This window comes from Terrapene carolina, unplaced genomic scaffold, assembly GCF_002925995.2.
Source record: "Terrapene carolina triunguis isolate 2854851 unplaced genomic scaffold, T_m_triunguis-2.0 Scaffold93, whole genome shotgun sequence".
Classification (NCBI taxonomy): domain Eukaryota; kingdom Metazoa; phylum Chordata; order Testudines; family Emydidae; genus Terrapene; species Terrapene triunguis.
In genome coordinates, this window is record NW_020664444.1 from 130,115 (window position 1) to 145,732 (window position 15,618).

At 47.4% G+C, this 15,618-nt stretch overlaps 1 protein-coding gene across 1 annotated transcript; it reads right to left on the reverse strand.

Moving 5' to 3' along the window:
* Positions 1–669: 669 nt before the first annotated feature.
* On the reverse strand, positions 670–1,630 carry CUNH16orf91 (chromosome unknown C16orf91 homolog). Its single transcript, XM_029911296.1, has 2 exons — positions 1,341–1,630; positions 670–1,222 (listed from the first exon to the last, which is right to left on the reverse strand). The coding sequence occupies exons 1-2, from the start codon at positions 1,367–1,369 to the stop codon at positions 874–876; spliced, it is 378 nt and encodes a 125-aa protein (XP_029767156.1). The 5' UTR covers positions 1,370–1,630; the 3' UTR covers positions 670–873.
* Positions 1,631–15,618: the final 13,988 nt, after the last annotated feature.

A 15,618-nucleotide genomic window follows, 5' to 3' on the forward strand; every position in this document is an offset into this window, starting at 1 on the left:
TGAAAACTTAAATTCTGTAGAAGTGGATGGCTTCAACTCCTTCTCTTGCTAGGAAAAGTTTTCTAAAAGCCAGTAGTAAGTAGGATGTATGATTTTAAAACCTGGAAAGTTAGGATTAATTTTGCAATTAAGATTTACCCAGATACTGGTTTGCTCTTCACAATTAAGAGGATTGTTTTTCGCCTTCATGAAGGAACTGTTCAGTTACATCTACTACAAAAAGATCTTTTCTACTGATGACAGAGAAAGTTCATCTCCACCATAGAGCTATGTCTAGTTCTGTAGTGAGAAAACAGATTTATTAAACTCATATTGACAGTGCATTAAAAGATTGTATGGAAGTCATTTCCACATGACCTAACACAATAGTAGAGTACAGAATATGAAGTTAACATTCTGCTTGATAGTAATAATGCATATACATATGTAGCTATCTTCACCATGCTTTACAAAGTAATTTGTTATCCCAGTGTCATTGTCACCTTTGGCACAATGTTTTTGTATCCTTCTAACTTTGATATTGTAATACATTCAAAATCTTAAAAGTCAGATGATGGGGGACAGGTTATCTGAAATGGAGATCTAGGTCTAACCAGATCTCAGGACAGTATCAGTACAGCAGTGTTCACATATTCAACCTTCTGACTGCACCTATGCACAAGTTAAGAGTCCACTTGATTAACTCTGTTGCCATGAGTTATATGAGGATTAGTAAGAATTACCAGTGATGGCGAGGAATCAGGCTTGCAGAATAAAGACAGTGATGGGTGGGGAAAACAAGAGTTTCCAGGCAAGTCAATGCAGCATCAGATCACCTGGAATACCAGCAGTTTCCTAGGGGGCCTGCTATTACAGCTACCTTCCCTCAGGTCATCATTTTTCTTGTTGGGATGGTGGCAGCATTTTGTTTTCTGGGGTCTCATCTAACAAGCCTGGCACCTGCGCATGGAAAACGGCTCCCAGTCGCTCGTCGACTTCTGCCTCCTCCCTAAAAACGCACCAGAGCAGCAGCCCTATCCCTAGCAGGCTGACCGGCAGCACTTTCACCCAGGGTCTCCGATAGTCACTTCCCATGGACCTGTCCACAGACCAGACCCGTGGGCTGGCTTTGCTGGTGGAGAAGGGGATGGGCCTAGAGCTCTCAGACTCCGCTACATCCTCGGGCCCCGGTTGCCGACTGAGACGTCGCACTGGACAGACGAGACAGGAGAGCGGGCGCGGCCTGGAAGGAGAAAAGGAAGAATAAACGCGACGTAAAGCGAGTCACAGGCCCGTCTCCTCCACGGGCGGGATCCGCCCCAGGAAAGTCCCACACGGAGCAAGCCCGCGCCACCTCTCACCGCCAGCCCCACAGGATCGCGCGGCTCATCCCGGACCACCACCGCCAGCCGTCACGTCCGGTGTAGTGGAGAAGTCTGCTGGGCTTAGTAATGTGCGACTTGCTGCGTACTGAGCATGCTCAGTACAGCTGCTGAAGCCACTGCCCTTCTCCCTGCCCTTATGAGCCGTAGGATTCTGCGGGTCGCGTTTGCGAGTTATGTTCTCTCGGGGCGCCTGGGCTCCAGGAATATTCAGGGCTGGGGGCCCTCCGCCACCGAGATTTGGAGCTGGGTCTCTCCCCCAGCCCTGCCTGGAGCGTCCCTGCCGAGTGAAAGCAGCGCCCGGCTCGCCCTTGCCTGTTGCCTGCCTGGGCTGCTGGGGCACAAGAGCAGCTTGGCAGGCTGAGACAGCACCTCAGCGGGACGGGGAGGCAGCACACATGAGGGGGCTTCCGGCCAAGAGACATCTGGAGTGGACCTCACTCACCTGAGCAGCCGCTGGGGCTTCGGTGAGTGTTTGACCCTGTGATTCCCCTCCCCGTTCCTGCCCCACGCTGGGCAAGGGGCAGCCCAACCCCCAGTGAGGCTACGGTGAGGGGCAGGAGGCTGCAGCAGGGGAGGAAGGCAGCCACACGTGATGGCAGTCCCCTCCCCCCCAGCACCCACCCACCACAGGGGAGATGGGGGGGGCTTCCTAGACCTGAGCAGCTGGAGCTTGGGTGAATTTTGTGACACCCTGCCCCGCCCCCCCCCAGCCACCACTCCTGCCCCACACTGGGCAAGGGGCAGCCCCATCCCCCACCCCCAGTGAGGCTATGGTGAGGGGCAGCAGCAGGGGAGGCCACACGTGATGGCAACCCCCACCCACCAGGTACCCACCATAGGGGAGGAGAGGGGGCTTCCTGGACCTGAGAGGGGCCCTAGGAGCATGTGCAGTGACAGTGGTGCAGAGTGAGTGTGCTGGGGGGGGGAGAGGAGGGGTCCCTCCCCCAGAGCTCACTGCTGCCTGCGGGGAGAGGGCTGTGGGGAGTCGTCCTCTCTGGCCCCAGCCCCGGGGCAGCCTGCCTGCACCCCAAACTCCTCATCCTCAGCCCTGCTCCACCCCAGAGCCCGCAGCCCCAGCCAGAGCTCTCACCCCCCCTGCACCCCAACCCTCTGCCCTAGTCCTGAGCCTCTCCAACACCCCAAACCCCTCATCCCTGGCCCCAGCCAGAGCCCTCATCCCCTCCCCATACTCCAACCCTCTGTCCTAGCCCTGAGCCCCCTCCCACACCCCTCATCCCCAGCCCTGCATCCCCTCCCTCCACACCCCCTCCCATCCCCAGATTCCCTCCCAGAGCCTGCACCCCTCACCCTCTCCTACACCCCCAGCCCAGAGCCTGCACCCCAGACCCCCTCTCCCACCCAAACTCCCTCCCAGAGCCCAATCTCTCACCCCTTTTGCACCCAAACTCCCTCCCAGAGCCTGCACTTCTCCTGCACCCCAATCCACTGCCCCAGCCTAAGGGCCTGCACCCCAGACCTCCCCCCCCAAAACTCCCTCCCAGAGCCTTAGGCAGGTCGGGGTGGAGTTTGAGGGGGAGGGTTCTGGGCACTACCAACATTTCTACAAACCTGCCATCCCATTGACAGGGGTTAAAAAGTGGCAAAGGGGGCGAATTGGAGGAGGGGGGTGTCCAGGGTCTGAGCAGGGGGGTGGAAATTTGCTGGGCAGGGGGGTCAAGCAGCTGGAGGCACCATTAGGAGATGGGCTAAATGGCAAAATCAGGAATGGGGGGGAGGATCAGGAGTTAAGTTTGGGGGGGAGGCACTGGCAGAGGGTGTCAGAGGCCAAAACCCGGCACAGGGGGTAGCAGTTACCTCAGTGGCACTGAGCCACCAGTGCTTTGCAAAATAGTTTGTTGGGGGGGGTGAGAGGCTTTTTTATTTGAGCAAAGTGGCTTTTTTGTATGGTCACGTGAACTGAGCATGCTCAGTAGCATCTGCTGAAGCCACTGCCCTTCACCCTGCCCTTATTAGCTGTAAAAATCTGCTGATTTACAGAGGTTAAAAGGGGGCAAAGGGGGAGAATTGGAGCAGGGGATGGCCAGGATCTGAGCAGGGGGCAGAAATTGACTGGGCAGGGGGGTCAAGCAGCTGGAGGCAGCATTAGGACAGGGGCTAAAGGGCAAAATCAGGGATGAAGGGGGAAGGAGCAGGATTTAAGCTCGGGGTGAGGCGCTGGCAGAGGGTGTCAAAAGCCAAAACCTGGCACAGGGGGTAACAGTTACCCCGGTGCGACTGAGACACCCAAGTTTGCCAAAATGGAGGGGGGCAAAGGTTTTTTTTTATTTCCTCCTCTCACAGACAGCACCTCTCAGCATTGGCTTCCCAGGGCTGGGTTCTTAAAGGCGACAAGGGGATTAGCTCCAAGCACTGTGAGCTGAGCCTGTCCACACTAGCGCTTTAAAGCACTCAAACTTGCTGCGCTTGGAGGATGGGGTGATTTTTCACACCCCTGAGCCAGCAAGTTAGAGCGCTTTCACTTGCCAGTGTAGATAATCCCTGAGACTTAATTCAGTGAAACATTTTACATATATCCTCTCAAAAACAAAGAATCCCTTATCACTGTATCTGAATGCATAGAGTCTCCAAGCAGTTTCCCAAGTTGTCTTATCTGCTGCTGGGATTCCCTGAATTCCCTGAATTTTTAATTCTAATTTTTTCTTCGCATTTTTAGAACAGATGTGTATTTTGTTGGATCATCTTACTTCCACTCTGACTGAATATTGGTGGTCAGACCAATAGTCCGCCTAATCTAGTATCCTGTCTTGTGTCATTGAACCATCCCATTGTCCACTCCCAGCATCTGGCAGTCAAAGGATGGTTTAGGGACACGTAGAGCATGGGCCTGCATCCGATTATCTTGGCTAATAGCCAGTGTACTTATCCTGAGGGACTGATCTAATTCTTTGTTCAACCCATTCATAGTTCTGCCTTTCAAAATATAATGAACACACATCTACAACCCCAAGATACCTTTACAACCACAAGAATTCTAAAATCATGAGTTATACACCTTCGAGTCAAGAAATTTTAATAAATAAATGATATATTTTTTTATGTGCCTCTTTGTTCCTTACCCTGTAGGGTGCGATAAGGCCGCCAGTTCCAATGCCTTGAGCCTAAACACCTGAATGAATCTTAGTCTACCCTCATACTCCCAAACATTTAATATACCTAACCCACACTTAAAGTGTAGCTACGGCCTTAACTCAAGTTATGTCACCATAGAGTCACTACGGTTACTATGTCACTTGTGTGCATGCCTCCTGGACTCCTTGTTTCAGCAGTCAGGGTACTCACCAGAAGCACTTGTATCAATTCAGAGTGAGGTGCACCATGAATCGATATCCCACTGTATTTTGGGAAGCTTTGGTTTGGCAGTGTATGCTGGGTACTAAACAGGTCAGACAGGAGTGGTTGTGGCCATCAGATCCAACTTCTTATAATGCATTGTTAACCATTCACTAATGTTATATGTATCCCATACATAAATATATACATTATGTTTTCACCTTTTTTTTCTAAACCCACAAATCTGCCTGGCCCTCCTCACTGTCTGCCATCTCACACAGAATCATTGAGCTTGCATGGCTCTGCACTATTGTCATGAGCCTTTCAACCCAAAGGTGCATGGTCCTTTACTATTTGCAGATCAGCAAATGTACATGTACATATACTCTACATTCTTTATGAAAATATGCTTATGATATGGATATGACATAGCTAATATATACTTTATGCAAGATGGCTGATGTGGGGTATCATTGCAAAACTTAAGACCTATTGACTGTATTTATCCAATCTGTATGCAAGTAATGTTTGTATCTGAGGCTAGAAATATTGACCATTTCTCTGTATTTCAAATGTGCTCTATTTAATGAGGCCAGACAATGTTAGTGGCTTATTGAAGGAATGCACAAACACATAAAGATTACCCCAGGAACTGTGCCTCTGAACGATAGTGCTATACAATGGGGACTACTTGACCAAGATCAGATACCTCTACACAGTGGTTGCTGTTTGACCCAGGTCACAGCAAAAGAGCCTTCCAGAAAGTGGGGGGAAGAAAGCCTACAAGAACAACCAGAAACACGTGAGGTACAAAGACTGAACAGTGAGAAGTGATTGTCCCAGCAATCTGGATGATGGGAAGATAGACACTTCAGCTCAGCATACTGAGAATGAGAAGGATCTGACATTACCAGCCACTGAAGAATAATCCATGTGTGTATAATATATCTTTTGTCCCCATCATGCAGACATAGGCCTTTTTCTCACTGCTAATAAAACTAATGAAAACAGTTTAACAGTGAAGACAAAGGCTAAAGAAAATGTCTCAAAAATTAAATGAGAGTGCAATGAGGTGACATGCAAGTCCATAGTTCTGAGTGTAATTTTTGTGATGATACCTCTTTGCTCCTTATGTGTGTAAGAGTGACAGAAGTGGAAGTCTGTATAAAGCACAATGGTAGATTTTCTGCCTATGAGCTTGCTTTCCAAAGGAATTAAGTATTTCACATACTATTTATAATGCTTTTAACTACTCTCAATGTTTTGTGTGCATTCAATTTTTTGTTATTAAGAGACTGTATGACATACTATGCAGTGGAAAGGGACTAATAAAGATTTCTTTTTGAATGTTCAGACTTTCATTAAGGGTTTTTCATGCAATAGCCATGAAATTCCACTTGCAAAATGTTTTTTAAACAGTCCTGAAAATAGAGGAATGTGAGGAATATCTGCTTGGTTCTCTCTACTCCCAAAATGTGTTTGGTATCAAGTGTTTGTCTAATGGCTATTTTGAGGATGGCGACTAAGCATCTTTTCATACAACAAAAGTGTCACTTAAGATTTCTTGAGTAATAAACATGTACATAAGGCTGTGACACTGGCCCTAAACCATGGTGGATTTAATTTAAGTGAAATTGATTTAAATCATAATTTAAATCACTAGTCAGGAAGACTCGATTTAATCATGGTTTTCTAGATAAAAGTGCATTCTTGTTGGTTGTTATAGCCTTAATATATATTCTTCACGACTCAGATATGTTTAATTTCTACGTACTATACTTTTTTAAACTGATTTATTTAGAAAACTTTTAAGAGTCGTTTTACAGCTCTATCAGAAAATGAATGTGTGACATTCTATACCTTGGTGGAGTGTACCCCATATTCCTCATTTTCATATAATTGTGATTTTACATATAAAGCATGTCTTGTAAGGTATCAGGGGAAAGGTTATACTCTGCTGAAAGTCATTTCTGTATGCATATATGTCACTAAAGCATGCTGTAACTTGGGAAAGCAAAGTAACCAATGCCCGGGCGGCATGTGAACTAGCCCATCTCCAGCCATTGAGCTACAATCCAATCACTCATCTGCATCAGGCCACACCAGATTCTTACTTTTGCTTTTAGAAACTCAGCAATACCGCCCAGACATTCCTGGACTTTGTGTTTTAAAAGCACATGAAATGATAATATAAAAGAGACAGTCTGGTGCATAGCAGACCCTTTTGCCCTCTATCCTGCAACCAAGACACCAAGAAGAGGAGAAGACTACGGGCTTGGCTACACTTGCACATTATAGCGCAATAAAGCCTCCCAGAGAGGATTAACAGCTGTTGCATATTGGGTGAGATGCTGCAGCTCCAGTGTAAACAAGAAGTAACATTATTAGGTACTGATTGACCTCTGGAAACAGGGCCAAGTCCAGGCACCAGTGAAGGAAGCAGGTGCCTGCGGTGGCCAATAGAAAGGGGTGGCAGTCCGTCCCTCATTGGGGCGGCATGTCCGGGTCTTCGGTGGCGGGTCCTTCAGTCCCGCTCTTCCTCTTCGGCGGCACTTCGGCAGCAGCTCAACCAGACGTGGGTTTTTCTTTTTTTTCTTTTTTTTTTTTTTTCCTTCGCCGCTTGGGGCGGCAAAAAAGCTGGAGTCGGCCCTGTCTGGAAACGCCGCATAATCAGGGGTGAAAGTAAGTCCAGTGACTTACCAGTATGTTGTGGCCAGCTCTGGCCCCCAGAAGGGGTGGGGCCTAGGGCAGAAGGGGTGTGGCTGAGGGAGTCAGAGCCAGCCCCAGCCCACCCTGTAAGGTAAGTTCCCCCCCCGGAGTAGCAGCAGCAGCCTGGGGCTCTGGGGGCTATTTAAAGGGCCCGGGGCTCCCCTGCTTCTACCGCCCTGGCTCTTTAAATAGCTGCGGGAGCCCTGAAGTAGTGGCAGTGGGGCTCCGGTGGCTATTTAAAGGGCCGGGGCGGTAGAAGCAGCAGGAGCCCCGGACTTTTTAAATATCCCCCAGAGCCCGGCAGCCGTACTCCATGGCTTCAGCAGTGGGGCTCTGGTGGCAATTTAAAGCCTCTGCTGGGAGCCCCAGGCCCTTTAAATTACCCCCTGGGGAAGCCGGGCTGCCCCGGTACGGCAAACCGGCTGTTGCCGGTACGCCATAGCGGGGCGTACCAGCTTACTTTCACCTCTGCCCATAATCCTCTTAACTGAAGTAGTCTCTCTCTTGTCTTTGTTGTGAACTCGGGACGCGGAAGTGCCCTTTCAAAGCTCCGGTTCTGAGAGCGGCTGCTTATCTGGTCCGAGAAACAAAACAAACAGCTACTGTTTGCTTTTGAGTGAGTGAGATAGAGATGGGGGGCTCCGTTTGGAGTGCAGGCTGCTCGAGAAAAAAGAAACAACAACAAAAAAAAACAGCTACTGTGTGCTTTCAGGGGGCGGCACATTTGTAGGGGCGGCAGGGCGGGTGCCAGAATGGCGCCCCTAAAAATGTGCCGCGGCCGCCCTAGCTCACCTCCGCTGCTGCTGCCTGGGAGGGAGGGGGAGATCCCGAGCAGCCACGGCGCACGAAACAGCCGTTTCGCGCGCCGCTGCTCCCCCTCCCTCCCAGGCTTGAGAGCCTGGGGCGAGGAGGCAGGGCTGGGGATTTGGGGAAGGGGCGGAGTTGAGGCGGGGCTGGGGGTAGAGTAATTAAAAAACGGGGGGAGGCGGCCAAAATTGTTTTTGCTTTGGGCGGCAAAAATCCTAGAGCCGGCCCTGCCCCCGACACTCCCTGTCACACTCCACCCCACTCCATTTGAAAAGCACGTTGAAGCCTCTTGAATGCTGGGATAGCTGCCCATAATGCACCACTTCCAATGCAGCTGCAAATGCTATAACTGCGGCCACGCCAGTGCGCTTTCAGCTCTCAGTGTGGACAGACTGGAGTGCTTTCCCTACTGCGCTTGCCGAAGGCTGGTTCAACTTAAAGCGCTCTACAGCTGCAAGTGTAGCCATACCCTACAACACAGGAGATTGTCCCAGGTTGAATGAACAAACCTGTCTAAGGACTGCACTATCCAGTGGGGTGAGAAAAACTGACAAAGCTAGTTGTAGCCCAAGTTTTTTTCCTCTAAAAGCATTTTAGCAAAAAAAAATCCTATGTAATTAAGAATGGTCATGATTATGAGATGTTTTGTTCAAATGCATGCTTTTGATTTTACAAGATTTTTCATGCCTGTTATCATGACGATACATAAATGTGTGTGTTACATGGGGTTAAGTATTTCAGAGTATCCAGAATTTTAGAAAACTGATTTTTTTTTTCACAAACACCTTGACTAGGAAAGGACCTCCCTGTTCTAAACATCAGTATGGCAGATATATATATATATATATATATATATATTCATTTGTTTTCCAAATATATGTAACACAGTGTCTGTAAATACCCCTGCTTGTGTTTTTTTTAAATTCTCATTCTTGTGCTGTTCTATTTCCTATCTTGAGGTACTATTAGTTTACTGTGTTAAAATATTACAGGTGAGCTCATTATTGCAAATTAAATGTGATTACCATGGATCTAATGCTGCCAGACTTTGTAAGCTGGAAATACTTTGAACTTATGCACATAGCTCAAATGTATTTCTGTAGCCCTTGTGATTGGGCCATGACTGATGCGGCATTGTGCATTTTGCTGAGTCAGCTTTCCCTACTTATATGTCTGCTATTTTCATGTCATGCCTACACTATAAAAACTGAATGTTATATGCATTGATATTTGAAATTTTGTGAATGTTAGCAGCGCGTAATGGTCTCTTCTGTGATCAATACTCAGTGAACTCTTTCGAGGAAAAAATTATTGACCTATAAAAAGAATAACACATATCCAGAAGGAGGTAGACTCAACCTGCATAGCTTTGCTTCCAAATTTTCCTTGGAAGGTAAGCAATTATTTTTCTTCAATGGAAATCTTCAGTATATACATGATGTTCCTGAGCTCCCAACACAGGATTTACCTGAAGTGTTCAGTTTATCTTAACTGGGACTATAGGCGCTGACTCCTTGAATGCGCCAGGGCTGGAGCACACAAAGAAAAAAAAATAGGGGGCGCTCAGCACCCACTGGGATGACTAGCTGCTGGCAGCCAGGGCTCAACTGTTTTGCGGGTGCTGTTTCCTAGGGGTAGCCTGTCCGAGCAGCTGTTTGGCGGGCAGGCTCAAATCAGCTGTTTCCCACCTCCCTGCTTCGGCAGGGGCTGAGTGAGTATAAAAAAAAAAAAAAAAAAAAAGGCTTAGGTTTAGGCATGGGCGGGAGTGCTGGGCTATCAGCAGCAGCACAGCCAGCCCCTGCTCACCTAAGGGCTGCCCCACACCTCTTGGCCATGGCGTCCAGGTATATGGTTGCTCCCTGCGAGTCAGCCTCCGCTCCAGCCACAGCAGGCATCAGGTTACCCACGGGAGCCCAGCTAGGCTAGGACTGGGTGCAGTGGTGGATTAGGGTCAGGAGCCGCATTGGGGGAGGGGGAGGGAGGAGAAGCCACAGACCCCGGCAGCAGCCGCGCTGGGGGGTGGGAAGTTGGGAGAAGACCGGACCCAGCAGGAGCCGCGATGGGGTGAGGAGGAGAAGCCATGTTAGGAGCCGCGCTGGGTGGGGAAGGAGAAGCCCCATACCCTGGCAGGAGTGGTGCTGGGTGGGGGCGGGAGGAGCCGCCCTGGACCCTGGCACCTCTCAGAAGCAGTGCCATGTCCCCCGCCGCCAGCTCCTAGGCTCACGGGCAGCTAGGTGGCTCTGTGCTCTGCACTCAGTTTCACTCTTTTGTCATGTAATATAGATATTAGCAAAAAAGACTAATTTTTACCTTTATTTCTCAAGTATGTAATTCAGTGTATCCTACAAACCAAAGCCCATAACTGTTCATTGACCAATGACTTGCAGTTTAAAATGTTTATTTCACATCTATTTGTAGTCATATATTGAAATCACACCCACCCACTCCCTATCAAAGGCAGGATGACACATACTGTATTCAGATTTCTTGTATATGCATATGTCTTGTAATGAATCTCTGACTTATAAATATCTGATAATTGCTTACGTCAGGGGCGGGCAAACTTTTTGGCCTGAGGGCCACATCGGGTTTCCGAAATTGTATGGAGGACTAGTTAGGGGAGGCTGTGCCTCCCCAAACAGCCAGACGTGGCCTGGCTCCTTCCCCCAGCCGACTGCTTATAGCCCACTGACGGGCCCCCGGAACCCCTGCCCCATCCACCACCCCCCGCTCCCTTTCCCCTGACCGCCCCCGGAACCCCTGCCCGACTGCCCCCCGCTACCCCATCCAACCACTCCACTCATTCCTGACTGCCCCCCCGCGACCCCTACCCCCATTCAACGCCCCTGTTCTCCGCCTTCTGACCGCCCCGACCCCTATCCACACCCCCACCACCTGACCACCACCCCAAACTCCCCTGTCCTCTATCCAACCCCCCCTGCTCCCTTACCACGCTGCCTGGAGTACTGGTGGCTGGCGGAGCACCAGGACAGACAGCCGTGCCACCCCGCTGGAGCCAGCCATGCCATCGCGCAGCACAGAGCACTGGGTCAGGCCGTGGCTCTGCAGCTGTGCTGCCTGGCAAGAGCTCGCACAGAGCATTGCGCTGGCATCACAGTGAGCTGAGGCTGCAGGGGAGGGGAAACAGCAGGGGAGGGGCTGGGGGCTAGCCTCCCAGGCCAGGAGCTTAGATGCCGGGCAGGAGGGTCCCGCATGCCGGATGTGGCCTGTGGGCCGTAGTTTGCCCACTTCTGGCTTAAGTGCAGCAGTTGCTGTCATTATCACATCTCCATCTTCTTTAATTATCAGAGGGGACACTTTTCCGTTATGTCAAAGGAAGAAAGTTGGTTGTTGTGCACACCATGAAACAAGCCCCACAACTCTTTCAACAGTATCATGACAGTCCACAGAGTGGACATCAAGGAATAGTCAAAACAACACTGACCATGAACAAAATTTACTATTTGCCTGGGATGACAAAAGACATCGCTGATTGGGTCTGTACTGGAATAAAACTAAATTCTGTAATAATTACTTTATATTTTAAATACAAGTTTACATTTACATTGTAAAGAACAGTAATTATACATTTGCTGCAATATGTACAATCCCTTCCAATAATACTTTCATACAAGAAATTTAATGTCATCCTATTATTTTGTCTTCACTATGTAGGTTTCACGATATCTTCGTTGCCAGAAAGTGGGAAAGGAATTAAATCTGGATACCACCTTGAAAAGCATAAAGGTGAGTTTTGGACTCTGACACAGCTACAAACTTTCTTCAGAATTTCCTTTTACCTTCCTTCCCGTGTCAAAGCATTAGGAATGTTTTTAGTGTGGACTGCTTGTACATTATATCAAGTCTCATTCTCTGCCCTGGAAAACCGTTAAGAAGTCTTAGAAATAGAGAGTTCAAGATAATAGCTTAGCATTATGCATTTTTACAATTGCTACACAATGAGGCCTTTAATTCCCAATAAATGCAATGCATGTGAGTGGCACAACAGAATGCAACAATGAGCTGTATTGCTCCGTGCACTGCCATATTTCCGCAGATTTATTATTATATCATCTTTCTCACAAGTTTTCCTGATTTTTTTCTTTTTGTTCTGAATTGTTATGATAGTGTTATTGTTATGATAGTGTGGTTATGGAACCCACATCACAGTGTTCGGTATGCTTACTATTTAGGGCCTTATTGAGAATATGAAGTACTAGAAATCCAAAGAATGACTCCAACCGGTTCCTTTTCATACAGGTCACTCAGCCCTTTGGATTGGTGGGAATGGATTTAATGGACCCATTACCGGCAACAAAGAAGGGATACCAATATATAATGACAGCAACAGACTATCTTACAAGATGGGTTCATGCATTTCCAATTAAAAATAAGTCTGCATCTGTGATGGCCAAGAAAACGTACAAATTCATACAGCAATATGGATGTCCACAGCATATACTGACAGATCGTGGGTCAGAATTCAATAATGAGTAAATACTTATTTCTGTTTTTGACTATGTCTTCAACCACACTTTCACATCACAGTGAACATGGGCTTCATTGTCCTTGTGAGTTCTTCTTAATGGACACTTGTGCCAAAATGGCCATAAACTCCCACTCAATTTATGTCAAGGATTACTGCTGGTCACCCCATCAGAGTTGCTATAACCTTTTTTTTTTTTTTTTTTTTTTTTTTTTTTTTAAACACACCAAATCTGTCCAGAGGAAAGTTTATGACATACGTTTTTTCCTTTCCTTTCAGCTTAACATAGAGATGTGCAAAAAATTGGGAATACAACAGAGCTTGACCAGACCATACCATACACAAACCAATGGTGAAAACACAAACAAATCCATCAAAAGGTAATTTTAGGCCAGTGGAAATTACAGTATTAATAGAAAGGAGAATGCACTATCACAGAAGCTAAAAATTGCGATACATTTTTAGTACGTTGAAACTCAACTTGTCTTTTATTTTGAGTAAAAGGAATTATCCCACTCACTACGATGGCCTCTTTACGCCTTTTAGATTGCATACAATTTCTCTCAGTAAAGACAGTACTTTCCCCTTCCCCAACAAATAATCCATCACCATTTTTTACGGAGTACTGTGGAAGTTGGTTGATGATAGTGCGACTAATTGGGATGAATTTCTTGGTGACGTATTTTCTTTGCAAACAAAACCAAAAATGACAACCAAATTCTCACCCTATCGACTACTGTATGGCTTTGAGCCAAGATTCCCAGACCAAGTCTCAGACAAGTACACAGTAAGTGTCCTTCAGCTTTCATTTGCATATGTTATTCTGTGATTGTTCATTTTACAAACACAACTCCTCCATTTGTTTCCCAAGCCAACAGATTTAGAGCAATTTGATGAAGAATACTACAAAGACTACATCATGAAAAATGAAGGTAGCCGGGATGCTGAAACTAAAGTGGCTATTACTAATATTTCAAATGCACAAGAAAAGCAACAAATACAGTATGCCAAAACTAAGACTCGTAAACATGGGGAAATAACATTCAAAGTTGGTGACACTGTCTTGTTACTGAATGTGAGAAGGAAAACAAGAAAGGGAGGGCAGCTAGACCCTACCTACGTGGGACCATACAAAATTGCCGCTGTAGAGGGCAAAAGAGTTAAATTAGAAAACAAGTTAGGCAAAGGTTACTCTGTACAACATTGATGATCTCCCAACTAAAAGTATTTAAAGAGCCTCCAAAATTAGGTGAGGAAAACATATCACAGAGAAACATCAAAAAGGAAACTGCTGTGGATGACATTGTGAAAACCTCAGAGGTAGGAGAAATGGGAGGCAATGTATCTCACAAGCCTCACAACAGCCAAGTGGAGGTCACACACATGGAAAAGGAGGAGTGTGTAGTGTCAGGAGTTTCAAGCAGTCATCCAGGTGATTTTGATGACATGGTTATGGAGGATGATGAAGACAGAAAATGGTTTCTCAAAGGTATTGCTTACCACACAGGTGTTTTTAAAAGATTTTGTTGACACACTTCTAATTATGAAGCATGTCAATAGTTTCCATGTAGGAATGGCCACATGTAATATAATGGCCACATGTAAATAATGTGCTACCAGTAGCACACTACTAGGCGGAGAAGTCTTCTTCACTACACCAGTGCAGGCTTATACACTTCCAGTCTACAGAGCGGAACTAGTGCGTTGGCGGAGAGACGAACACAAGGTCCCCAAACCTCCCTGTGCCGTGGCTCCTTCCAGTGGAGTGTCAGAATTAGCGACCTTGCTGCGACTGAGCATACGCAAGTGATCTGAGCATGCTCAGTAATATCTTCTGAAGCCGCTGCCCTTAGTTGTCTATGTCAGTCGGAAGGTCCAAGCTGCTGAAAAGGGAGTCGGGATGGCCATGGGCCGTATGTGCAGGGGCTTAGCTGTTTCTAGAGAGGGTAAAGGGTGCGTGAGCCAAGGTTCAAGGGGGAGATACGTTGCCAGGCAGCAGGGGAGGGGCGGAGGTGATAACATTTACTGGAAATGCGGTGAGCCATCTGCTGTGGTTTCCGAAGTGGGGCAGAGTGGCAGGGGGCTCGTGCTCCTAGCTGTGGGGGGCTGTCAGCGCCCTTCCCTGTGGCTGTGGTGTTAGAGGCGTAGTACAGCCCAATGCCTAGAACCCAGAGGTATTTAGGCTCCTAATTTTCATTTATTTAAGAGCCATGGAAACGATCCTGTTGCCCCCATTCTTCAGCTGATTTACTGACTCCTCATTAGCTTCTCTGGGGTGAGCTAGGCTAACCTATGCTTTAACCTCAGGAGGATGGACATTGGTGGCAGGTGGGGAGTGGAGTGGCTCTAGCTTAGGTCCTGTGAAAAACCAGAGATGGTATCAGACTATGTAGTAACCTTCAATAGAATCTGAAATGTACACTTTTGACAAATGAGCATTGGGGATCAAACCCCAGCCACATTCCCGCTATCCATCCCAATTGATAGCTGTTAGTCTGTTGGTGATCTCCTTTTTACACTTTGGCAACATATGTCAACCTTGTTATATCCATAAGGTCTTACTGAATTGAGCTAAGTATTTTTTTCTCATAGGCTTTTACCCCATTAATGTGTTTGTTTATATTGTAGTAGTGATGAATCTGCTCATTGCATAAGGGTTTCTGGTAAATGTGTGTCACTGATACAACCTTCTTTCTCTGGTCTCTCTACATCTGGGCAGAATTGGCATACATAGACAAAGGAGATATGATGTTTCCAAAGGCACCAAGGTCTCTGCTTAATCCTTCTTGAAGGCTCCTTATGCTTTTCCTGAACACTATACCCAGTATGGGGGTTTCTTTGCATGTTCCTTGATGAAGAGCTCATTGGACAGAACTGCTGGTCCAGTATTGCCACGGTTGATTCCAGCTGCACATTCAGCACAAACCACAGTGAGGCTGGCAGTCTGATGGCTTCACAGTG

Excerpts from the sequence above, each read along its gene's own strand:
- CUNH16orf91 (XM_029911296.1), bottom strand. The coding sequence starts at position 1,369 with ATGAGCCGCGCGATCCTGTGGGGCTGGCG. Across the intron at positions 1,223-1,340 it reads GCGATCCTGTGGGGCTGGCG|GCCGCGCCCGCTCTCCTGTC; the intron begins GTGAGAGGTGGC and ends TTCTCCTTCCAG.